The 26,178-nt window shown below is 41.0% G+C and overlaps 2 protein-coding genes across 3 annotated transcripts in view; both read left to right on the top strand.

The window, feature by feature from the left end:
* The first annotated feature begins 350 nt into the window (after window positions 1-350).
* On the top strand, window positions 351-20,155 carry LOC148394177 (aryl hydrocarbon receptor-like). Its single transcript, XM_088382190.1, has 11 exons — window positions 351-1,290; window positions 3,394-3,581; window positions 10,938-11,047; window positions 12,742-12,831; window positions 13,397-13,532; window positions 14,122-14,255; window positions 14,333-14,535; window positions 14,625-14,734; window positions 14,952-15,093; window positions 15,238-16,810; window positions 16,996-20,155. The coding sequence occupies exons 1-11, from the start codon at window positions 1,250-1,252 to the stop codon at window positions 17,134-17,136; spliced, it is 2,868 nt and encodes a 955-aa protein (XP_088238316.1). The 5' UTR covers window positions 351-1,249; the 3' UTR covers window positions 17,137-20,155.
* Window positions 20,156-22,609: 2,454 nt separating this feature from the next.
* The window catches only part of kalrna (kalirin RhoGEF kinase a), a 60,574-nt gene continuing 57,005 nt past the window's right edge, over window positions 22,610-26,178 (top strand). The window contains exon 1 of one of the 2 annotated variants that reach the window (XM_088382189.1): window positions 22,610-22,918. In XM_088382189.1, the coding sequence (XP_088238315.1) occupies window positions 22,852-22,918 (67 nt within the window). In that variant the 5' untranslated portion in view covers window positions 22,610-22,851. The remainder of the gene's footprint in view (window positions 22,919-26,178) is intronic. The other variant, XM_088382188.1, reaches the window with a different exon arrangement.

Below are 26,178 nucleotides of genomic sequence, written 5' to 3'. Positions count from 1 at the left end.
GGATGGTTCGATGTATGGTTCGATGTATGGTTCGATGTATGGTTTGATGGATCGATGGATGGATCGATGGATATGTCTAATTGCCGCCACCACGAATGGCTTATGGCTAAAATATAGAAAAACACTGCACAATTAATTTTAAGTCCATCCATCCATCCATCCATCCATCCATCCATCCATCCATCCATCCATCCATCCATCCATCCATCCATCCATCCATCCATCCATCCATCCATCCATCCATCCATCCATCCATCCATCCATCCATCCATCCATCCATCCATCCATCCATCCATCCATGGATTTTAAATTAATTGTGCACTGTTTACCTTAATTTTTAGCCATAAGCCATTTGTGGTGGCAGCAATTAAACATATTGGTGGATAAATTACCACTCAAATATTTTTAAATAAGACGGCATATTAATTATTCATACGGAAATTACAATCAAGTGAGGATAATGGACACGTCATGTAAGAGCCTCACCCCTGACCCATATTCACATATAAAACCTTCATCGCTCCTGCTTCGCGCTCATTGGTCCTGGAGGGTCGCTGGTGCGCGCTCACGTGTACCCACACGGCCCATGTTTCCAGGAGACTCTCCCGCATGCGCGCGCACAAGCCGGCCGCTATAGCGTTTATAAGTTTCTCTCTGAGCGAGCGAGATCGCGAGCACGTCGTCAATCTGTGCTGGGCGTACCCGCCGGTGGAATGCGCGCCACCGCGGACCTTCCCAACGCCCCCCTCCCCCTGCCTCCACTGCAGTTTGCATCGGGGCCGCTAATTTTTCAGCACAGCGCCGATGTTACCGTATAACATGTTAATTGTTTTCATATTTGTTTCCGTTTCTGGAGCGAATTTAATGTTTTTTACCATCTTTAACGCTGATGGGGCGCGCGTGCGTGCACCTGGCGCATCTTTTGTGACGGCCGTAACCTCGCATGGACGTGACAAATTGAGCGTGCCTACTTGGAACAAGTGCATCTATGGGACAACTATTGTGGATTATTCCAGCAATTCTGAAGCATTTTGGTGAATTTTAAAGGAGCGAAAATCCGTCCAGTTGGAAGCTTTCTTCAACAACCAGGCCTGTGGTTTCTTTCGATTGTTTTGATTTCAAAAGAAAATGTTTTTGTAGCGTTGATTTGCTGTAATAAAAGAGGAATATTTGCGCTGGTCGTCCATGTAGCGCAAGAAAGAGGCGCAGAGTGTTTGCGGCTCATCAGGCTTACATAAGCAGGAGCGTCATGTACGCAGGACGCAAGAGGAGAAAACCGGTACAGAGAGCGTAAGTTGTTTCTATTTTTTTCTAATTAGATTTATTGTTTATTACATGAAGACAAATAAAACTAGTCGAAAAATATTTTTTTAAACAGAAGAAATATCAAATATATGCTAGTTCGTATATTTCAAATAATCTTTCTGATTTAATCGGGAAAAAAAATCCTTAACAATACAGTACAGTCCATTTGATCAAAATTTTATCGAAAGTGTTTGTTTACAATTAAGATGAGCTTTGCGGTCAATGTTGTGCACCATGTCTTCTTTAATGCCTGAGGATTATGTTGCTGGCCCGCTATTTCCAAGGCCGGATTTTGACCTTCAAAACAAACATGTATCAAAAAATAAATCCATACACAATTTTAACGCTGCAAGCTGCACAGCACATTATACCACTGCAAATAAATAAAAACGAACAATGAACAATATCGTTTAACACTTTAGATTGCTTTATTCTGGTTCTTTAAATTTGATAGGTGTTCTCATACGTGTTTTCATGCACGTGCGAGTTTATACGTAACATCAAAACAAATTTATTTAAAAATAAAGTAAAAATATTTGGGGAAAAAAAGGATGTTGCGCATATACATATAGATTGACACAAATGCTATTAGACGAGTTTAATCACGTGATTTAATCGAAGGGTATATTTAAAGTAGAAATTCGTTACAAACATCAAATACATGATTTAAAAAACACTTATAGGGAGATATTGTTCACTTTTACGGAAGAATTTAAAATAAAAATGGCGAATGACAGTTGTGTTTCTCATATTTGGAAATGTTTTGGGTTTTTGAAAACATACACTTAAGTGAGCATATGTGACATGACGTGTGCGTTGAAAACAAACAAAACAAGCACAAATATGGAGGCCAGCAGAGCAAAGCAGGCCAAGTATGCTGACATTCTTCAAACATGCAGTCCAAACACTCACATCTCGTAGTCACTGACAAAAGAACAATTTATTCGAAAAGCAAAAACAGGGCTTCATTCCCTGTGTTTTGTTCAGGACAATATTAATTATACAATGTACTAAGGAATCCATATTAACAAAGGCCTTGGACACAAAATACAAGAGCTGTAAAAAAAATATTAGAAATTTAATGTCATAAATGTTTGCAGGAATGATTTGTGCTACACTTGCTGTTTGATTATGCTACAATGGTTTTATATTGTGCTGCATTGTAGTTTCTAATTTTGGCCAACTTTATTAATATTTTGTCCCCAGAAGCAAACCAAACAAATCCCACACACAAAAAAGGCATGGGGAGGGGCCTAAAACACTCAGTATGATGAAAATCACCCATTGCTGGGCATTTTGTTATACACAGGGTGCAAACTGTCCAGTACTGAAATGACTAGTTGTTAATCATCCAGCAATATCTTCAAATTACATGCCTTTATATTTAGGATGCTTACTGAAAGTCATACCAACAATTTAGTGTGTACTATAATTTAATGCCCAGTAGAAAATGTACTGCAACCCCTGGCAAAAAAATATGTAATCATCAGTCTCAGATTATGGTCATTCAGTTTAATTTTTTAGAAAAAAAAAAAACAGGTCAAAGACATAAAACTAAAGTTCTTTCAAGTGGCAACTGTAAGGCTTTTAGAAACACTAAAAGAAATTTGGTGAAAAATTTGGTGGTCAACAGTTACATTTTTAGACAAAGTAGTGTAAAAACAAATATGAAATCACCATGATAATTTCCATTCTTAAAACTAAGACCGGATCAGATTGTTGAAGGCAAGCATAGATCAAGGAAGGCATGAAAGCACAAGACAGAAATCTTAAAGGTGTTGTGAAAACAGAAAATGCAACGTAAAGCAAACGAGGAACAAAAAGTAGCAAACTGGACTTTCATAACCGAATCAACCTCAACAAAAGCCATCATTAACACTTTAACAGCAAAAAAACAAGGTTAGAATGGGCTAAGGAAAAGCAGTCAGCAGTCAATGATAAATCACAAATGTATTATTTTAATCAATCTGGTTTTTGAACATCTTCTGAGACTGGTAATTCCATCATTTTTGCCATGAGTTGTATACAATCAAGAAGAAATAATAATTGTGCTCGGATGATTAACAATAGTTTCATATTGTGTGGTAGGGTGAAACAACCGTCCAACGAGGGGGCAAAGTCCAACCCGTCTAAGCGGCACCGGGATCGCCTCAATGGGGAGCTGGAGAGGTTGGCCAGCCTCCTTCCATTTCCAGAGGAGGTCACGGCCAGTCTGGACAAGCTGTCCATCCTTCGACTAAGTGTCAGCTACCTCCGAGCCAAGAATTTCTTCTCTGGTATGTTCCATCCCAATGACGCGGCAATGTCTTTACCCGAATCGGTCCAGTTTGCTGCCTTAACGTATTTCTGTAGTTTTGAACGAGAAAGTGGACGAGAACAGGACATGGGATAGGACAGTAGATGAGAAAAGAAGCTTAAAGCAAGTAATTAAGAATATTTTGCCTCTTGTTAGCAACCATTTAGGTACAACAGGTTTGCTGCCTAAACTTGTTGACATGTGATAATCGTGATGCCAACTGTGGAGTTGTTACGTTTATCGCATTAAGATAAGTGAGGCTTTAAATACTCCGATGACATCAACAATGGTTTGTTTACTTTGTCTTTTATTCTGGTGTTAGATGTTCTTGTTGACCAACATCTTCCAGTTGATCAGAGTTTCCATGATGAGTAAAATGCGAGCAGCCACCGCCTTATTCCACCGATTTTATCGCGGGGGAGGGAAGTAGCCCTCAATATTTAATCGAGACAGCACGTCTACGCGCGGCGGTGACGTCAAGCGATTTGAAGGTGAGGATGGAGAGCCACCATTAAAAGTCGCACGCCAACCGCGTACACTTTCCGGTCTACTATTTGTAGGGACGGCGAAGGCGCCTTTATTTCAGGCAATAATCTTTCAAGAGGGAAAAGCTGCAATGCGGCCATCATCCGCTCTTGAGGGATGAATTATTCAAAGGAACTTTTGATGTTTAAAGAATTTATGAAATGGAGGCAGAGCAGTGTTTGTTTAAGGCAAAGGCTAGGGCAGGACAGAGGTGGGCCGAACGAATCCTTCGATACAAACTCGAGTGCACGTGTTCATTGGGTGTTGGCTTTGAGAATCCTGTGAACAGAAACCAGGGTCTTCATTTTTGAATATTTCATGAGCTTTTTTAAATTTCCCCTCCAACAACATATGGACATTTTCAGCCTCGTCCGACTGAATTATTGATTATGGGTTTTTCCATAGCAATAGGTCAAAATGTCTTATTAGACGCAGAGACCCGTCCTCTTGTCTAAATGCATTAGCCTACTTCTTGAACACGCTTGCAAAGTAATTAACAAGCTCAGGGGTACTTTCGTTAAGCAAGAAGCTCCACTTGAGGGCTTTGTCGCTTTGGGCTACCTTTGCGGTCAGCCATAATTTGTTGTATGTAAACACACTAAATCTTGCTTGTCAGAGGCATCCCAGTTCAGACACTCTGAGGAGAAGAAGGGGATTGTGGGTATTCTTCAGATGGTGTTCACACTGAGACTGTTGGTATGAAAACGTAAATGCTCGGTTGTTTTTAAAACTATTCACATGGCGATTCGGCTGCGTGATGCATGATATTGAACAAAGCCTCGGCCGTTAAGCTGGCATTATCCAGACCGCCATCTTGGTTGTTGTCAGGGGCTATAATGGATTGCCAATTCTCGACCAGGCTGAGGAAGGGAAAAACCATCGTGTTTGGTGGTGCGTGGAGGTGGGGGCGGTAAACACGTCCAAGCATGCAAGGCAACTTTTTGGGTCATCCCAGCTCAAGCAGCAGCAAGGCAAAGAAGATGATGAGACCATAGCTAAACAACAGCGAGACTGTTTGCTTGGCTCCATTTATTAAATTCTTCTGCAATTGTGACACGGATGGTTGGTTACAAACATCAGAAAAGCCACATGTGTCATTTTATAATGAGGCCATCGCATGATTTCCTGTTCGGCATGTTAGGAAAAGCTCTATGTATTGATTGATACCTATGCCAGTTTTTGTGTTGCGAAAATTTATTTCTATATATAATCACAATAAATAGCCTCGTAGATTTTTGTACAAAGTAAACTCTGTTGTTTATGGTTTTCACAGACAAGTGTGGTATGGTTGACAGATTAGGATTATAGCGAAACAAAGACGAAAGAGGTCTAAAATCCATTTTGCTGACTAATGTGCAGCATTATCCAATGTGACAGATGGCTCGCTTGTCAGAGTTTGTAGTTTGCCTAGCACCTCGCTTGTTACTGGCTACTACCTGATATTTTTGGTCTGATTTAAATTAATCTAGTTTCGACTTCTTTTCCTTTGGGATATTTAAAGAGGACAACATGCATAGTCAGCAGAGGTAGACTGTATGTGTTTGCCAAAACCTTTTACACAACGCAATCAGACAATGTGGATCAGTATTTCTGTTTCTACTGCCAAGGTCCTGATGAGATCCAGGGTGACACAAGTAAGCCAATAAGGGCTTTCCTAGAAGTACCCCCACCCCTTGCCACTCCTCCTTGCCTTAAAGCCATGGTCACATGACCACCACGACGTAACTATCATTCTTTCTGGTGCATGTCACATGACAATTACTATGTGCTTACTTGGGTGGAGCCTGAAGGATCAGATATCCCCAGGTTCAGTGCAAATGCTTCAATCTCCTCCAAAATACAAAGGAGTGAGGTGTCTGCAGATGCAACCAATATTCATGCCATGTTTGTGACTATCATGTTTTTTTAATGATTTTTGCAAATCGTAATATATGCACCACATACAGTAGATACAAAAACCAATGGAGCCAAGAATTAATATTTAACATGTATCCATAAGGTAGAGCATTATATTACTTATAAAATGCATTCCATTAATAGAGCCATGGTGCACACAGTCCCATTGGAAGTAGCCATAAATACGAACAACGAATTATGCACATCAACTTCAATCATCCATGATTTGGCAGCGCATTTAACGAATTAAACAAACGACCCGTGTCAACGTAATGAGCATCTGTTGTTAGCCTAATAGCAAAATTCACCAAGTCTTTTGAATGTTCGGAAAACAAGAAAAAAATAATCAAATAAGAATGTAGTTGACCTGACCTGGATGTGTTAGAAGCAACATAGTAAAAACAGTGAGCAGGCTGGCTGGGATTTTTTAAGATTTATTTTTCAAATGCATTCCATATTATTTTGCCAGTAGGTTAAAAATGACTTGGCAGTTATGCTATTAGGCTAACACTAGGTAGATTTGGTGGAATAGCTCGGCACACAACTGCAAACCATATGGGGATATGCATCTTTATGGAGTACGTGGAACAGCTCGCCACCGTCACTGCAATCATTCCGCGTCCCCCCCTCCAGCAGGGTTGCTTACGTAAGCTGTAAAGTCCTAATGTGTCATGACATTTGTTTGTTTTGATGTCATGTATAAAGCGACCATCCCCCATGTCTTCCTGTAGGGAGCAGCTATGTGGGCTACATAATCAGCAGTGGGTCATCCCTTCAGAACCGACCCCCATCCTGCCCTTCCGCACGTCCTTCCCCCACCCTCCCGTCGACATAAATTGCCACTGCGAGGAATGCAGGCCAACGAAAGGGAGAACCTGTTAATCACCAATGACCCCGCCCAAATCCCATCAATCCCGCCCCCTTTTACTCCATAAGCAAATATGCAAGCATGTGATGAAGAAAACCTCGGGAGACACGAAAGCAGCAAAGGGTGTGCGTGTCCACCCCACCAGCCTTGCATTAGCGACTGTGTTCCTGTTCCTGTGTGTTTCGTGCAACCATGTGTACGTGTGTCGTGAGGGCAGCAGGGGTGGTACGTGTACATCGCGTGTTCACTCCACAATGTTGGAGGGGTGAAGGAGTTGAAACGTTCTATATTTTACTCGCTGCCATTCACACTGTTGGAATAATTAGCACACAAACACACGAGCAAATGCATGCATGGATTGCTTGCACGTCATGCTGATATAAATATTCACAAGAGTAAACCGCAATTGGTTTGATAGTAGTGGAAGCATCTCAAATCTTGTGAAATTGGGAAAAAAATAGCATGATAGGTTTATAAAATAGCATAGTATTGGCCATGTCAGTGTGACAGGCGAAATGCTTGCAGCCTCACCTTCCCAATGCTATGCCAGCGTCCAGTCACAATTAGCTTTGCGTCTAAGCAGCATGGAAGCTGAAGGCAGCTTAAGCATGTTTAGTTTCGACTCTGGGAACAGCCAGTAATCCCAAATCAGCCGACCTCCGAGAGGTCTGTAATGTTTCGTAATGGGTCAGGAGATCCGATAAGTCTTTGGGACCACAATCGTTTGCTGGTTTGAAGTTTTTTGGTTGATTCTGTGAGAAACTGGCTTTACTAGCTCCAGCAAATTTCCCACTTGGACAAATGTAAAATTTGCATTAGTGAGTGTGTTTCATTATCTCTGTTGTTGATCAAACGTGACTTATGTGTACAGAAAGAAAATAACTATTATATCTCAAAAACAAGAAAATATTTATAAGTGTTGGTGTGTTGGGATAAATGAAAAATTTAACAAGATTTATGTGATTAATTTAATAGAAATCACTGGTGTTTTGGTTAAAAGGAAAGGCAAAATTCCCCCAAACAAATTCATATTTATTTTCCACCTGTTTTGAAAAAAATTTGGAAGTATAGACACAAATATCTGCTTAAATTCCAGTAGCCTGAAGTCTGGAGATTTCAAACAAATCAGCCTTGGGGCTGTTTTTGGCATGCATTTTATGGCCATAAAACGACAACAAACTTCTGCATAACGATGCCTGCTTTGTCCCGTGGCCTACATTTTCAAATCTGGCTTGCAGCCACGGCCGGTTGCAGCCAACTTTGCCGAACTCACAGATTTATTTTTAATTTTGGCACACATTCCGACATAGTACGTCTCGGGACGACGGATTTGGATCATGTACCATAATTCTCTGAACGTCGCTCTGTTTTTTTTTTTACCCCAGAAATTCTCCTTAGCGTATTTTGTTTTTCAAAAACATTGTGGTCACACAGTCTCTCTATTTCCATCCATTATACAATTGCTTTGGTCTATGTGGGCGGGGCTATTCTTGTAATGGCCCCTGTCACTGTTCATTGCCAGTCCAGCCTTTATTGAGCTTAATACAGCGGGTTAATGCTGTCCAAATATAGCAGCATTTCATGATTCAGAGCACTCCTATTATCTCATGTGACCTGACAGTAAAAACATGCAAGATGCAATATAAACAAGTTAGCTCTCCACAAAGAAAAGAGTGTTTGACTTATGTATTCCCTTTTAGCATTTAAAGGCACAGAGGCCGCAATCTTGTCCGTCGTGCTAATGTCGGCGTAATCCATCCACCTAAAAATAGTTTCTTAATTACCATGAAGGGAAAGTGTAGCTATCTTGATTCTGAAACAGCAGTCTTGTGTGGCTGTGTGTTTTTGTGTGTCATCAAGCGGCATGCTGGAACGACGCCAAGATGACATGTAGGGATTGGGAAGGGAATTGAAGCAGCACAACCCCCGAACATCCCCGCTAATCCGTTTGTAAATAGCATGATGGGACAAATTGAAAAAGCTCAAATATTTGGTAAATATTTGCTTAATGTTTTTATTTTGATATTAACGGCTAACCGAGGTCAGTGCTGGCTCTGCATGAAGCCATACCACTAAGCTTCATGCTGGACACTGGATGACCAAAGCCAAGATGTCCTTTAGGCCAAAAAATAATATTCAGATGCTTCGGCCTTTGTTTTTCAAGCAGGATTTGCCTACTATTTGTTTGATCACGACAATGCAGTTACCATAAAAAGATGACCGAATTATGTGTGAGAAAAATTAAACAAGACCTCTTAATGCAAGACCCAGCAGTTAATTAAAAAAAGAAAAAAAGCTCTTGAATGCAGCTTTAATGAACTGTCAAGATTTTCAGGGTCATTGCTCATCTGTCAGCTTTCATTTGATCAATCATCATTCATCAGGGCATACGTCTAAGCTCTTCCGTGTCTTCTGAAGTCTTCTGTGTCGTTAAACATCTTATTGCATTCGTTTTATGAATGTTTGATAGTTGCGTGCACAGATGTATAGCCTCAAAACGTCGGTGCTTATCCAGAGCAGTGGCAACAGTTTCTCAAGGAATATGGTGAATAAAAATTCTGTAATATTAGTCACTCATCATATTTTTTAAGAACTAGGTCGCCATTGTGCGGAAAGTAATCATATATGTCTATAATTAACTGTGGAAATAGTATGAGACAATTTTTGTGGTTCAGCTTTCCCTTTGCGTCTTTCATTGTTGTCTACTTACCACACTGTAAAGTGTGACTCTTTGATTTTTAATTTTTTTTTTTGTCATTGGTTTTTAGAGTGCAGCGAATCAAAGACAAGGACACGTTGTAGTGTCACATCATAGAAGGTCCCTATTTTTTTTTTTTTTTTTTTATCCATGCACGTTCTTTGTTTTCATAGCACCCCATTATGCTAAAATAAGCCCATTTAGGAACGGCAAGATGTTCCATGCAGTTAACTGGAAAGGCCTTTGGGTGACTGCAGCAGCGCTAGCTATTATTCCACATGTATGTTATGGCAGCGAGGAATGTAAATTTTTCATCGCCTACACTTCTGCCCACTGAAGCTTGCTAACGAGATCTGCTCTTTGTCCTCCTCTGGCCATTCAAGACGCTTTGTGTTGGCCCACTTTTAACCGCAGTATTCAACTACGAGCCAAGCTGGAGCTACTCGCCATGCATAACTGCAATTTATGTCGTGTTGGGTAAATCAAGAAAAGATGGCAAATGTTAGGCGATTGATTGCCAGAATATTTAAAGATTAAAACGAGCTTGTTTTCAAAGATATAATTGGCATACAGTATTTTTTTTTTATAAGTGCCCAGAATTACAGCACACACTTCTACTTTAGCTCGACTGAACTCACCCCTATATATCCCTACACATTTTTTTCTGATAAAAAAAAAAAGTATTTTACTAGCACATCATCTTTTTGAGATATAATACAATAAAAATAACTGAGATGCTTATAAATGAGGTCTCCACATTGTTTGCAGTAGGACAAGTTAAACAAAATGATGAGAAAGAGAGCAACGGGCTTGCACATTAATCTCTGACCCCTGCAGGAGCACCGTGCCACGACCCATGATGACCGCTGACCTAAAAGGTTTAGCGGTGAAGCCGTATGACGTGATGGTGCAACGCAGTTTTGGGTCAACTCCTGTTGTTGTCTGCAAAGGAGGGTTAACAAAGAGTCTGTGTGTGAATTTCCAACTATCATATGGACTTGCTCAGACCTTCACACGGGACACGGCTTTGGTCTGACACCCCTGACCTTAATGTCAAACAAACTACATGTGATATAATCCGACACACTTGGCGTGGGGGGGGGGGGGGGTTACTCATATTAACTTGTTGCTGCGATTGCCTTGTTATGACTTGCGGAAGCTAGTGGCAAGAAACCCGTAAGCCCTCAGCCAATCAGGGTCCTGAAGAAAGTAAAAAGCACAATAAGAATTGGTAGTGTATAGAAAAGGGAAATTTGGACAGATAATAAACACACAGGACTAAACAATGTATGTACCCCTGCCACCCTTTTCCAAGCCAGCTTCATATCATATGTCTTCTCTCTCCGCAGTGGCCCTGACCAACAGGGACAGAGTCACTCCAGTCAGCGTCAACAATGTCGAGGGAAAAACAGCAGGAGCTGTGGAAGCCAAAATACCCGAAGGAGAACTTTTGCTGCAGGTCAGTAAAGACATCAAGTGATCAAAATCTTAACAAGTTTTTTTTGTTCTATATTAGTGCCTTTTGCACAAATAGCCCGTTGATCGGAGGACAAAGGCAATCTGGCAATTTGCCGGCTTTGGCGACATCACAGTGACGCCAAACTCCTGCCAATTATTTCTCTCACCTTGTTGTTTCGGAACTTGTGAGCAATCGTCACCGTTTAAGAATTATTTTAGACATCTCGCCAGACATTATCAGACATCGAATTATCTGGTTGTAAAATACCATTGAAATCACACAACGCAGTCGAGGAAATATTTACGGATGCTGTTCTTATACTTCAAATGGTTTTGATCTCGCTTTATTGAGGTTCTATGAGCTCTTTTCCACGTGGCCGAATATTTTGTGATACGAAACATCTGGCAGATCAGGTTAATTAAATTTGTCTGAACATCTGCTGGAAGTCTGGCCTCAACTTTGCCCCAAATTAAATATTTATTGCTCTACTGAATACTCTGATCTTATCATCGCACAAGTATTTCATATTGTACAACTATTGATTCATTCAATTTGGCCTCACGATAATATTGATACTTTACAAAAAGGCTAAACAGTCCATCCAGCCTCGATTCATGGCAGTTTTGTACTCTATGTGTGATTGGATGGAGAAAAAACTCATTGGCTGCCAGATCGCTTTTGATCTGCTGGAGTCATTGATTTTCCAGTCCAATTCCTCCCAATGTGCACCACACTGGGATTCCAGGAGGGGAAGGAGACGCCAACCCATCTACCGCAACCCGATCCTACCGGGGAGGTTTCGTTATGTCGTCGGAGTCTGCAGTTCTTTGGGCTCGCTCGTAATGAAACATGAAAGCTCATATGGAGGAATGAGCTCGCTCAGGAGTAGACTGTTCCAAAAAAGGGGGCCTCTTCCTGTTTACTTCTGGTTGATTTGTGCAAAAAATCTTTTTCTTTCCGGCATATGTCATTTTTTTTCCTGAAATGTGTAAGACCGTCATTAATTCAAAACACAAGTTATGATTATGTCAAGTGATCCTGTTTCCCCTGGTTCAAAAAAATATTTGGATTGGCAAATTCTGAAGTATTTTGTGTATCAGCTATGTTCATCGCATGACATTGATGGAAAGAATTAAAAATGTCCAAATTCGACATAGACTCCAGTCCACTAGGTGGTAGTACAGCAGGCTTACTGCTTCAAATCAAAAGAGCCTTAAATGATGGGATCAAAATCCACAACTAACAAAGACAAATGAAATATCATGAATTATAATATAATAATAAATTATTACTTCAATAATACATAGTAAAGCCACATGCGGTAGTCCAGCTAGTTTGCCGTCTGAGCTTCTCGGCATGTTGACATTTTTGAGCGTTTGTTGTGATCTGTTTGTTTACGGCATGTTGGTAAATGCAGAAAGGGCATGTGCGCACTAGGTCACCTGGAAATATCAGCGCTCCTATTCAGCTCAGTGGTTTTTTTCTTTCCTCCTTTTTTGGTCATCCTTTTGCATGTCAGGTTTAGCCCTCTGCCATTGAGAAGATCCCACTCTTAAAAAGGATCCCTTCATGTTGAGATGGGCCACATTATTGCTTGCCATGCTAATTTCATTCATGCTAAACATTATATAACAATCCTACATGACTGTAATTAGCGGCATGACTGAACACTAACCCTGTGTTTCCTCTTTAAGGCTCTCAATGGGTTTGTCCTGGTCATCACTGCCAGTGGTACCATCTTCTTCTCCTCTCACACCATCCAGGATTACTTGGGCTTCCACCAGGTCACTAATTTGAATTAAGTCATGTGCGATTTGACTTTTTGACTATCGCCTCACCTTTGGATGGATAGGTTGCGTGCAACATCTGGCGAAAGCTGCACAATATCCTGGGGTTCAGTCCCTGCATGGAACAGACAACCCCCCCCCAAACCCCCCACTCACACACACCTCTGAAAATAAAAATACATATGACCTTATCAGTTTTGGCCTTTTGCGGGAAGAGCACAGTTTTAGCCAAAGACCACATCAATCTATCTAGGTCAATGTTTTCCAAACCTTATTGAGCAAGAGCAATCAGTTTACAAACCAAAATACTGAAATAAAGATCTTGTCTTAATTTACTTGACTTAGTGTGAAATCCTGGCCTGTTAAATTGAGCATAAAGCTATTGTGCTCGCAGATTTGTTCTGTTCTATTGCATCTTCTGCTATCTACTGGAAGAGCATTTCATTATTTTGTTATGTCTATATATTATTTAGAATCAATGAAAAAAATTGCATAAATGATGTGACATTGGGGAGCATTCATGGCTCAGACTTTGACTTCTCACTTGTTGTTTTTTCTCTAGACCGACGTCATGCACCAGAGTGTGTATGAGCTGGTCCATACGGAAGACCAGCAGGAGCTCAGGAGAAACTTACACTGGGCATTGAATCCGCCTCCTCCTGCAGCACCATCAACCATCAGCCAGGACTCACCTCAAGGTTGTTTGTTTTTTCTGACACAATGTATTTGATTAACATTTTTGTTGTTGTAAATATTCAGCCACATGCACCTCATTATAAAATCAAATATAGGTTAAAAAGGATTTGCAAATAAATAAATTTGTTTTTATTCACATTTTACACAATGTTACAACATCACTGGAATCGAGGTATATAATAAAATCCAGTTTTCTGACCATAACTTAACTTCAACAAAGAGCCAGTGTTGGCATACAAACATTGGGAATTCCAAGTCAGACGGTTAAGTACACACAGTTTAGGCAGTAAGCCATAAAACCGTCCCTCAGGTCAGGTCACATGACCTTGTAATCTTCAGCGGGCTTATGAGGTGAAGTGGTCCCCATCTGTATTTTAGTTGTAAGATGCTTATGTCTGTGTCTTTGGATTTTAGCAATGCGTTCAAGATAAGTCCCGTAGCTCCGACACAAAGTCTTGAACCCGTTTTTCACAAATGAAACCTAAGGTTGAATACCATGCCGACATTATGGCAGCAAAATTGCTTTTTCTTATGGAGTTCTTTCAAATTGTATCGAACTGTAATAACAAAGTGATTTGCTTGCATTCATAGAGCTGGAGCCAGAAAGCAACTCATCCTTGGTCACGTATAACCCCGAGCAGCTTCCTCCAGAGAACTCGTCGTTCCTGGAGAGGAGCTTTGTGTGTCGTTTTCGCTGCCTCCTGGACAATTCCTCCGGCTTCTTGGTAGCTTTTGCACACTCTACTCTAATCACGGCAAAATGACATCATGACACATCTTATTCACTGTTCATCTCTTGCAGGCTCTGAACTTCCAGGGCAGGCTCAAATTTCTACACGGCCAGAACCAGAGGCAGGAAAACGGAGGAAAGGCGCCTCCACAACTTGCACTTTTTGCCATCGCAACTCCTCTGCAACCTCCATCTATCTTGGAGATAAGGACCAAGAACATGATCTTCAGAACCAAGCATAAGCTGGACTTTACACCGTTGGCTTGTGATGCAAAGTAGGAAAATTACCCCAAAAATTTGATTACATTGCAGGAAATGTAACATTCAAATTGTGCTAAGATCTGGATTGTATGTCTCGCTTCAGGGGGAAGATAGTCCTGGGTTACACAGAGGCTGAGCTGAGGGTACGAGGATCCGGTTATCAGTTCATCCATGCAGCAGATATGTTGTACTGTGCAGAAAATCATGTCAGAAGTAAGTTTCTTTTTTTTTTCTTTACCAACACAAATTTTGTCTTAAGTGATGTAAATCAGCTTCTCCCAACTTGATTTGTGCCACAGACCATTTTCACATGAAGCATTTTTTTTTCATGCACCATCATAGATTCGTTTTTATTTTGCTGGTGAGACATTCACAATAGGTGAATTTCCACAAAGTAGATGCAACAATAACAATTGCATTTGTTTGATAGTGATGAAGACTGGCGAGAGCGGACTGACGGTCTTCAGGCTGCTCACCAAGGAAAATCGCTGGAAATGGGTGCAGGCCAACGCTCGTCTGGTTTACAAAAATGGCAAACCTGACTACATTATCGCCACCCAGAGGCCCCTTTTGTACGTTTCCTTACTGGTAAACTAAAACTGAAAAGGGGCTTGGAGCCACTATTGGAACACTCGGTTTTCAATTTTAAATCCTCGCCTTGTATGATATTTAAACCATAGAATTTCCACGTACTAATCCTGTTTTATGTTTGGCAGAGATGAAGAGGGAGGAGAACACTTGCGGAAACGCTCCATGCATTTACCCTTTACGTACGCAACAGGCGAGGCCTTGCTTTACCAGTCCAACCATCCCATCGCAGGCTTCAGAGACGGCCTTTCTGAGAAGAACAGTAGTAAGTCAAAGAAGAGCCGGACTGACAGGCTGTTGAGGGATGGTCTGGACCCTGGCTCACTTCTCGGGGCCCTCATGAGCCAGGATGAATCGGTGTATGTTTGCCAGCCAGCCCTGGAGCCCAAAATTTCCTTTCACAGCAGCTTATTTGGAGACCAAATTGGCTTCTCTGACTCCAAGTCCGGTTTGAACAGAAGCTGGGACACACAGAGCAATGGGGATGTGGATCAAAGTATCACAGAACCGGGAACCAGTTTTGACCCACTGCTTGCGACTCTGGACTCCCTCTCGCTGGAGGGACAAGGCGTCGTGGATTCGGAGGACGGCGGCTGTTCAAACGGGGAGTTGTTTGGCGCTCTGGAGGGTTTGGGGCTGAGCGCCGAGGATCTCGAGCTTCTCCTGTTGGACGAGCGGATGATTCGAGTGGAGATAGACCCAGAACGCGTGCCCACCTTGGATGACCTACTAACGAATGATGAAATTCTGTCGTACATCTATGACTCCATTGAAGGAAAGACCGATTGCGCAGACCAGGGAGGGCAGGTGGCAACCTGCAATCCCTCAGCGAGCGCGACAACCGGGTCAGTTTCGGAAAGCACTCTCACCTCTGACACAAATGTGAAAATGCAGTTTCCTCACCATAAGCCTCTCGTGGCCGGGAAGGCTCCCATCCTCCAGTTGTCCCAGCAGATGCAAAAGCACCTCAGCATGTGCTCAAGCAAAGGGCCACAAAACTGGGGCCATCAGAGTGACCTGATAGGGCATGCTGAAGCTGCCCCTAACGGACAATGGTCAGCTCAAGACATTCTCGTGAATGCAGGCATCCAATTGGAACACATGAACTCCCAACAAACTGTTTTCAATGGCAAGACATCAGAACTAGATGAGGAGCTTCTTCAACAACATCAAACCTACCTTCAGCAGCCGCAACAGGAGCCCCTGATACAGAACCAACTCTCACAGCAGTGCCATGCCAATCCCAAGGCCGCCATCCTAAATGGACTCTGTGGCGTCTCCAACACGGAGCAATCGGCAGTAAAATCACAGTGGCAGGACTTTGGCTTCGGAGAGAGTCTGGGCCCGTGCCACAATAACTGCCAAAAAACTCTTGCGGACACCTCGATAGATTCCTGCATGGATTACAGCATCCCCGACATTGACCAATCGGATTACTCCGTTAACGGCGGCGGGTTGTTCGGGAGCAGTACGCTTCAACACAGGGCCGAGTCCACAATTTCATCATTCCAGGGGATTACCCAGAAGCGGAAGCAGGAGCCAATCCCAGTTCCTTTAGCTCAGGTCATCTCCAGCCTGTCGCAGTGTCCGCCTCCGAATGCCTCGCTGGAACAAATCCTGGCTGTCAGCAAACCTTGTCGACAGTTGGACCATTACAGCATGGTGGCCTCGGACATGCCTCATGAACCCAATCACGGCAAGGTAAGAAACAATGCACTTGGATCTTAAAAGCACATTTAAGATGATGATCGGGAAGCTTTCCCCAATACAACACCAAATTGGTTTCATTTATTCGTTATTATAGATGAAAATCTTTCGAAAGATTCCGATTTTATGATATTGGGTTTAAAATAATACCATTTCTTCTTACCTTTTGGACCGTGCAGATGGAGAATGGCAGCATCCTGACCACAGCATACCCAACAATGGCCAATGGGAATGGCGCAGCGCCCTCTGCTGGCCAGATACCCTGCACGGAGGCTCTGCCAGGCCTTCCGGATCCACCAGCCACTGGCTTCTACCTCTGACCAGCTGGCCCGTGCACTGCAAATGGCACAGATGCATACATAACATACATTCACACACTAACTGGACCAGCCTTATAACACGCAGATAAGACAACAAACAAAACTCATCAATGCTGTCCTGTTTTTTTTTTCTTTTCTTTTTTTTTTGGCCCAGGGGGGTTGAGCGATCATCGTATTATTTTTCAAGTCATATTATCATAAGAGTCCTTTGTTTACAATAATGCAGTTAGAGAGTGATGTGAATGATGCGACAGACGATTCAGGGTTTTCTTTTAGCAAAGGAGTTGCAGATGAGCAAACGGGTTTGGAGTCGGAGGGTGTTTGTCTGCGCTTCATGAATGTACAGACACAAGCGGGAAAAAGGGAGGGAGGCTTTAGCACTAAATGCAACTTTTACTTTTTACATAGTCCCATTAAATATCTGCGGATCTTCCTGATGATAACACATGTTCACCAGCCAGTTCCTTAGATACACCTGAACAATCAAATCCAATATAAAATCTACTTTTGCATATTCACGATTACTAACAGACCTCAAAGGAAACATCTTAATGGATGATGTCAAACTTGCTCCTGGTTAAGAAGGCAGACATTGGATTGTGCAGGTGTACCTAATGAAATGTCCAGGGGTTATTTGCTTCACTTTACATCTCAAAGCTCCAAAAAAAAAGCACAAAAGCAAACAAAACAGTTGTCCGTCATGCAACAGGAATGTAGCGCTTCATTTCTTTATTGAGTTGTCCCTGTCATCAATGAGATTAAATGTTTGAAAGGAAGTAGAGAAAATGATGCTTGGATGATATCCTGCACTTTATTTCAAGCAGCCATATAACGCAGCAGCTCTGCAGTCAGGTCAAAACAAAGCCTGATTTGTTTTGGTTGTATTTTATTTTTTACTGATTTAGGGAAGTGACTAATGCTAACTAGCCGTTTTCAGATGACACCCTCACAAGCACAAACATTTCTGTACAATTGTTCGTGTTCTCTTTGTATTGCTCAAGTTGAATTATACAGTAAATATAGAGTTTCTTTTTTTTTTAATTGTTGACTATGTTGCTCAACGTTAACTTTTGGGGTGTAAATGCATTGAACTGACCTGAAAGTGTTTTAAATTCTTGGCATTTGTTTGAAGTATTTTGCTTCACTTTATCCATACTGTAGACATGTAAAGCAAATGTCAGTGAAGAAAAAAAAAGACAGTAGGAATTATCTAATTGCTAGTTGGTGCAATGACAGACAGGGACTCTTAAATGGGTGAGGTAGCTGCAGAAAGGTGGAGTGAGACAGAAGGTCTGAAATTCAGATTTTTTTTTTCCAAATCATTTTTAATCATTGGTTGACAGAAAAAAGAATAAATCCCATAAATAATTCCAAATCAAATAGAAAAACTGTTGCCATCATAAAACTTTCATTAAAATCACAAGAAATGAAACAATAATTACATCTTTGGGGCCAAATATGTGAAAAAATTGAATCAATGGTAATATTTTGTTACCACACGCTTTGATAATCAATGATGATTAGTAGCCTCACACTTTTCACAGAGGTCAAACACAATGAAACAAAAACACTCTACATTTAATATAAACCAATAAGAGCAGATAACCAAGTGACGTAAGTTTAATATTTATAAGATTATTTATTTAAAAGTTACTTTGATTCCCTGAAAACAAATTTCAATACAGTATATAAGTATTTGCACCATTCATTGCCCCTCGCTGAGCTACGCCACTTTGCTTTTGTAATGCTTCGTTTAGGGATTGCATTCAACTGGAATAGTCCATTTATCGATTGTTAAGAATGTGGGCGATCATATGGAATTGACTATTAGCAGGAACCAGAAAAGGCAATGTCGAGTCACTCAACTAGTTTGTAGTCTGAAGAATGTCAACCCAGAATTCCATCTCACAAATGAATACTTAAATGATCATTGGAGCAAATGTAATTAAATGTTTATCTCTCATACCCATAAATGAGCCCAAGGAGGCATAAGAACTGAAGACGCACAGGAATAAAAAGATTGTATCAATCTTGTCACCTTGTCATCTGAAGACGAGAGAGTCTTCTTCTCAAGATAGCACACTTTTTGAAGAGATACTTTTGCGGCAAAAAGCAGCAACTGTTGAAAACTAATACGAGTTTTGGGAGCAGTTAACAAGCAGTTACGAGCAAAACCAAATGTGAGGATTCAGTGGAGATCCCTACAGAAAGGACACACTTGTGAAGAATGTTTCTTATCCGTAGTTAAAAAACAACAATTTTTACAAAAGGAGTAATGGATGGAGTTGAGCAGCGGAGGAGCGATGCTGAAACGAGATTTTAATTGTTGAGATAATGTCAGTACTAGTGGTATTAATATTATTGTTCTCTGTTTTATGTTAAAATGTGATTCACGCGTGGTTACATGTCATTCAGATTGACTCATTTCCTTCCCGTTTATTTTTTTTCTTATTTTTTCTACAGCAGAACATTTTTTTGCTATATTTAATATGATTGATGTGACTTATTAAAGATGTGAAGACAAATATGTGATCTGTAAATATATTAAAAAAAATACTGGCGTGTACATAGTTCGGCCTCACTAGTTTCATACACTGTTTTTGCGACACTTGCCCTTTTGTCCATTTTTTTTTCTTTTTGATTTATTGTTTTTTTTTTTTAAAGACGTGTAAATAGTGCAGCTCACACGATGAGAACAAAACACTATGACAGCCTGGAAATGGTGCCATACTGCTGAGTCTTTTAAAGTAGGAGTTATAACGTGAAGTCCAACATGCTAAGATGGGACAAGGTTATGTGCGTGTTGTCTTCTGTTCTTCTTTCTTACAAAAAAAAAAAAATCTCAGTGATCACATTGTTGGACAAATAATAAATTTGCAAGCCTGTTTGACTGACATCCTCCGACAATAAGGGGGCGCCCAACATTCTCTGTCAGTGACAATTTCCTGTGTGGCGTCAGAACATGTAAAGGTGCTTTGTGCAGCATTTTAACATCAATAAATCATCATTGCCACATGAAGCTTGGGGAGTGTGCATTTTTGTGCATTTGGCATACGCACTTCTCAAGTAACAAATTTGCTCAAATCATTTGGGGGTAATTAATTCAACCCTCCAACTGTTGTTTCTCCTGATAGCTTTTTTCTACAAACAAATTGACCATGCACTACAAAGCTGATCGACCTTTGACCAATATATGTGTATATATATATATATTTTAATTTTGCTATCAGCAAATTACACCAGTGCAAGAGTGATTTAAAAATAACAACGCAAAACCACGGCTTACTGGTAAGTGGAGATTTTATTATTATTGTTATTTTAAAAACAATTGTGCATGCTCACGGACGCGCGACTGTCATGTATACTTTGTCCCGCTAGAGGGCAGCAGCTCATAAAGAAAAATAGAGCATCAGAACGTCATACAGCTAAACACAGCGGGAGTAAATGAACAAAATGATGTTTAGATTTTTTATTTGATATATTTTTTAGGATTACGGAGCAGATTTTGAACATGCAGAAGTAAACTACCTGCATTACGGTAAAATGCAGAATAAAAATCATGCAATCAGCCATAATTAAAACATAAATTACAAATAACCAAATTTACTTACTCACTTTTTAAATATATTGGTATAATGTAGGCCAAATGCTTAAAACAAAATATATTTTTTTACTTGTGCAGGCAGAATTCAATACTCTGTGGCAATATAGGGTATTTAAGACAGGAAACTTAAATCCTACAATTGTAGGATTTAGCTTCAAGTACGTTAAAACGGATTTGCAAGTACGTTTGAACATATTTAGCAGTCAAATTTACTCCACATTGGCAGTGCCATGCTTTCATTCAACATGACCTTATTCTTAGATAACTGATAGGGCACCGCATACCGATGTTTGTTCCTCAGTCAAAGGAGCCACGGGACCATTTATTTCTTTATTTCTTCATATGTCACAGTCAATGCTTGTCAAACTTGTAGATGTGTCGGTAGCCTGCCGGCTGGCGGGCAGACGTGAGTGTTATGTCGGCTGTAAGTCTTTCTTGGTATTTTTTTTTGTTTTAGTGTTCACTCTGGTCAAAACTATGCAGAGTAGAGCAGATGAATCATGATGTGGGTAACAGCTGAACTCTCTTGAGTCTTTGGTGGTTTGCTTTTCATGAAGGTGCACTTATATTTCAGGTTGTGGCGCACGCAATGATGCTCATGCATTTAAATGTGTGCATATATCAAGCCCTGCTCTTTCAGCAAGTTGATTCATTCCTACAATGGCTTAGAGTATGTTTACATGTGTTTTGGACAAGTTTTACACACAATCTTTTTTTATTAAGCAAGCATTGGACAGGCTGATGATGTATTCTACTAATCATTGCATAACATTGTTCATGTTTCTTCAGTCTTGCATCAATTTCAAAGTCAGTGCTGTACGGCAAATTTAGAGTGCCAAAAAGCGGATTACTTATTATGGTGAGAACGTTTGAAACAGGAAATACAAACAAAGGAGTGAAACAATATTTAAAAGGACTCATGGGCAAATGAAGTAAAACGACAGGAAACTAACCAGATTGGATGCAAATCTTGTCGCTGCCTGACATAAAAAAGGACACGCTACATTATGAAACACTCACGTCAGTCTACTTGAGCTCTGTTTGTCAATAAAGTCTCTGTCTCGGCACCGCTTTAATACTGCTAAGGGAGTTCATTTACAATAGCTGGTAAGATTCCATTGCTTAGTTGCTTATTCTATTTGCATGTGGTGACAGATTGCTGTTTGGCGTCTTGTTGAAAGCATTGTTTTTGTTGCAGTCAACTTGAATCTGTGGCTTCGTTTAGGACCGTGAGCTATGTTTTGTTTCTTTCCATGATTCACATAACGATAACAGTTTTGTCACAGATCTGCCAAAAAATGCAAATACAGTAATATTTAGGACGGTAGGCGGGGGGTCACCTTGAAGTGGCTGTCAGTCAATCGCAGGTCACACATAGACAAACAACCACGGACAATCAGAGTGGTCCATCGGAATATAGGAGGAGACCAGAGTACCCAGAAAAAAACCCATGCAGGCATGGGGAGAACATGCAAACTTCACATAGGAAGGCCGGAGCCGTAATCAAACTCTGCTTTTCTGAACTGTGAGGCAGACATGCTCGCCATGCAGCCCCACGATAGTATATAATATTATTTTTTGTTTACATAGGAATATAAATGATTGATTTTCAGCTTCCAATCAAGATGACGAAACAAAGTTTACGAACACATAAACGCATTACGTCGGTATCTGAACATTGATTCACAGTTTCATACAATCAGCAACCATCCAAGGGTCTTCTTTGTCTGTATTTGGTCAGAGTCGAACTCTAACCAACACATATGATGCTAATAAAGGTCAGTGGATTGAACGGAGGGAGGGGATGGAAGGAGGGGAGGGGAGGGAGGGAGGAGGCGGGCGGCTGGAAGGAGGGAGGGGGAGGCAGAGAGACCCTGGCGGAGCAGCGGGGAGGTTGGACGGGGAACAATAGAGAGGAGCGCCGCCAGCCTTCAGGCTCCAAACAAACGCAGAAGGCGACAGAAAGCAAGCCTGGGAGCGTGATGGAGGCCACCTAAAGTGTACCTTGGACATGTGAGGACTAACACCGAGTGGATTGATTTTTTTCTACCTTTGCGTCTCTTTTGTTTTGACTCATTTGGCGGTGGGGTTGTGTCGAACCGGAATCCGGCATGAACCCCGTAGAAGCGGCCGAGGAGGCGCCCAGCGACCCCGACACTGATGCATTCTTCAAAACAGGTATGAAGACCGGGGTGGAGTGGAGGGGGGGAAGGACACGACTAAAAATGGATCAGATATGGGACCTTAATGTTTTTTCTCGGCGTGAGGAGGGAGGCTCGTTTGTTGCACATCAGCCCGGTGTCGTTCTGCAGTTTTTAACATTTCCTCCCCCGTGTGTGCTTCTTTGCATGTGTGCATGTTCATTGTGACTTTCTGTCAGTATCTGTGTGTGTGTGCACATATAAAAAAAAAAAGCAAGAAGACTCCCATGCTCGAATCAGCTGCTCCAAGAAGCCAGTGTTCCCTAATGTGCAACTCAATGACGTTATCGCAATGATGTTCAAGCCTCTGCAGACGGCGCGTGCGTGTGCGCGCACTCGTCGTCTGTGTTGATGTCTCCTGTGTTCACGGAGACATCACGTGACTGTATGCACATTTTAAATACATGATTGGCATTTTAAAAAGCCCAAGTGTCAGATTTTTTTTGTATTACTGGAGTGTCAATCAATCGATGGGCTTTGGCATCGATTGGTTTTGTGGGTCAGCGAACATTGCAGGAATTGGTGGTGGTCATATTCCTCAATAGAAGTTTCACTTCATGTTACTGCTGAATCTAGAGCATTTTATGAGTTTTACAATTTTTGACACATGGGAAAGATGGATTATAGATTCAACTGCCCCCCCCCCCCCCCCCCCTTTCACTCACCACTCTTGACTAAACGCATTAAAAGCTTGACTTGAGACTTGTTGACTTGGTTAAAAGCGCAGAGATTTATTTATTGTAGTATTCGATGTTGCCCTGCAACCAAGCCATCATCTTTCAACTTGAGCGACACTGTGATGCTCTTATCAAAATACCCGCAAATGGCAGGGCCAAGTTGCCATGGCAACACACTGTGATCAAGTTAAAAGCATGGCTGTACTCCCTTGATGAGTGAATGATTTACATCAGCGAACCAAAGACTAGATTTAATTGAGTTGGATGGTTTCCATTTTGGCAGTAATGGGTTAGATTCGGGTAGGCAACTCCGGTCCTCGAGGGTCGGTGTCCTGCATGATTTCTATGTCTTCCTGTTCCAACACACCTTATTCAAATGATCAGGATTGTTACTCAGCGGACCTTGCTAATTATCTGACTATTTGAATCGGGTATTATTTTCCGCATTGATTGTGAATTACAGTAATCCCTCGTTTATCGCGGATAATTGGTTCCAAAAACGATCGTGCTAATGGACTTGTAGAGGAATGTAAATGAACATTTGGAGCAATATTACATTGTCCTGAAGGTTAGACACATGTTTCCTCAATTTAGAAGTTTTTAAAATTATTAGTATTATAAATACTTTTAAATTGTTTTTTAATTTGAAAAAAAATTCCGCGACGTAGTGAAGCCCCGATAAACGAAACGAGAAGTAGCGAGGGATCACTGTATACTTCCTTTGCTGTTTAAACCCCACAAACTAGTCGTCTTGTTGTGTTTCGGCAAAATAATATGCAGATCAAAACTTGGCAATGTTGATATTCTCTGTCTCTCTCTAATGTCTTTGCGGCAAGAAAAACTGTTTACAACCATTAAAATTGTTTGTGCAAAGGTCTGGTGCACAACTTTGAAACCTTTTGCAACCTTGAACAAAACCTGACAAAAAACAACATTGGCCGGCTTTTCAATGCTGTAAGAATTAGGTATAAGTTTTTTATTTCAATGAGAAAAGCACACTTTAGCATGCTAATGTTAATATTAAAGACATTGACTGAATGCCTTTTTAATTGAAACTCATGTGGGTGTGTAAGGGGGGGTGCATGTGGTAAAATTTAAACCCGCGATATTTCCCCTGTCGACTGAATGTCTCCCTAGCTGATGCTTTCTGGAGGCAAAACACACAGCACTCCTAAACTTCTGATCCTATAATCGCCCCTGCTGCCTATCCTGGCAGACAAAGAACAAGCATATTTTTCCTCGAATTGAGATATTTATTCTTGGTGAAACTTTAGGGCCAGTGTTGACATTCAAATTTCCCCAAAAGGCAGATAAATAAGAAATTACCTTCATAATGAAAACATTTGACAAACTTTAGTGTTGTTATTTTTCACTTTTGGGAGAAACTTCAAATGGCATTTGCCCATCTAAACTGTTTACTGTATTTTTGTATGTACTGGGATGAATCTAAACAAGCCACTTTACAAGATTAGTCGCAGCAAATCAACGGTGATGCCAAAGTGCTCACAGCATAGCGAAAGGCCTCGTCACTTCCTTGTTTGTGCGTCCACTTGTGCAAAACCCGTTAACAAGGCGCTTGCGTATCCATTTCCTTCAAGTTCCCGGCGAGGTCTCGTTAGTTGTCTATTATTCATCTGAAATGCATCTCGGCCCCGCTGCCGCCTTAATGGATGCTCGCTGTCTGTCATGAGTCCATAAGATTTAATAATGTCTTCTCCGCGCCGCCATGTCTCTCCTTCACTTGACACTTTGGCGGGATCAGATTAGTGGCGGTAACGGTTTCGGGCAGTGACTCGGCTGATTCAACAACACGAAACTGGCCCTTGCTTTGATTTATAATGTTTTACAGATAGGTGCCATTCTAACTAGGCCAGTCAAGTTATTTGTCACTTACTGGTATTGCCATCAGGACAGTAAAGTGTCTTTTTTTTTTTATCTTTTCCGGCGATCATTGGTATACTTTTCATTTTTGTGTGAAAGTTACATATATTAAAATGTTAAAAATAGGCATCAGCGTGGTTCATAAATGTTTCTTGATAGTTTGACGGCTGTTGGATTTATTTCCATCATTTCTTATCTGAACTTTTTTTTCCCCATATCCCTTTTTTTTCAATTATTTAGAATATTCAGATCTTTCTCAGTAGTTCCACCCCTCCTTCAAATGTGTGCCAATGAGTCATATTTTCTGCTGAATGAATTGACAAAAGCACACAAAAGGAGTTGATTGCGAATGTGTACGCGTGCTAAGTATTCACTCAAGCAGAAAAATGCTGCATGTCAATTTTAATCAGCCATTTTATAAATAGTAACTAGAATTATCAGTTGGAAACAGGAAGTAAGTGACGCCATGCAGCTGCTACATGTTTTAGCATGTCAATACGATACCTTCTGCTTTTCCAAATTAAGATTCACCTGGTGTTATTGTACTTTGGGATTAACATATTGATTTACAAAGAAGCAAAGAACCGGGTGATAGTTGTCTCTTTGCCGACAATTTGTCTTCATCTTTTATGAGGTTACTGGCTTTTTAAAGATAAATATGTGGTACCCCGGCTGTCAA

Source organism: Syngnathus floridae, chromosome 8 (genome assembly GCF_059516105.1).
Source record: "Syngnathus floridae isolate MCC-2025c chromosome 8, RoL_Sflo_1.0, whole genome shotgun sequence".
In the NCBI taxonomy this organism is placed as follows: domain Eukaryota; kingdom Metazoa; phylum Chordata; class Actinopteri; order Syngnathiformes; family Syngnathidae; genus Syngnathus; species Syngnathus floridae.
The sequence above is the reverse complement of the archived record's forward strand: the minus strand, read 5'-3'. Positions and strand labels throughout refer to the sequence as shown.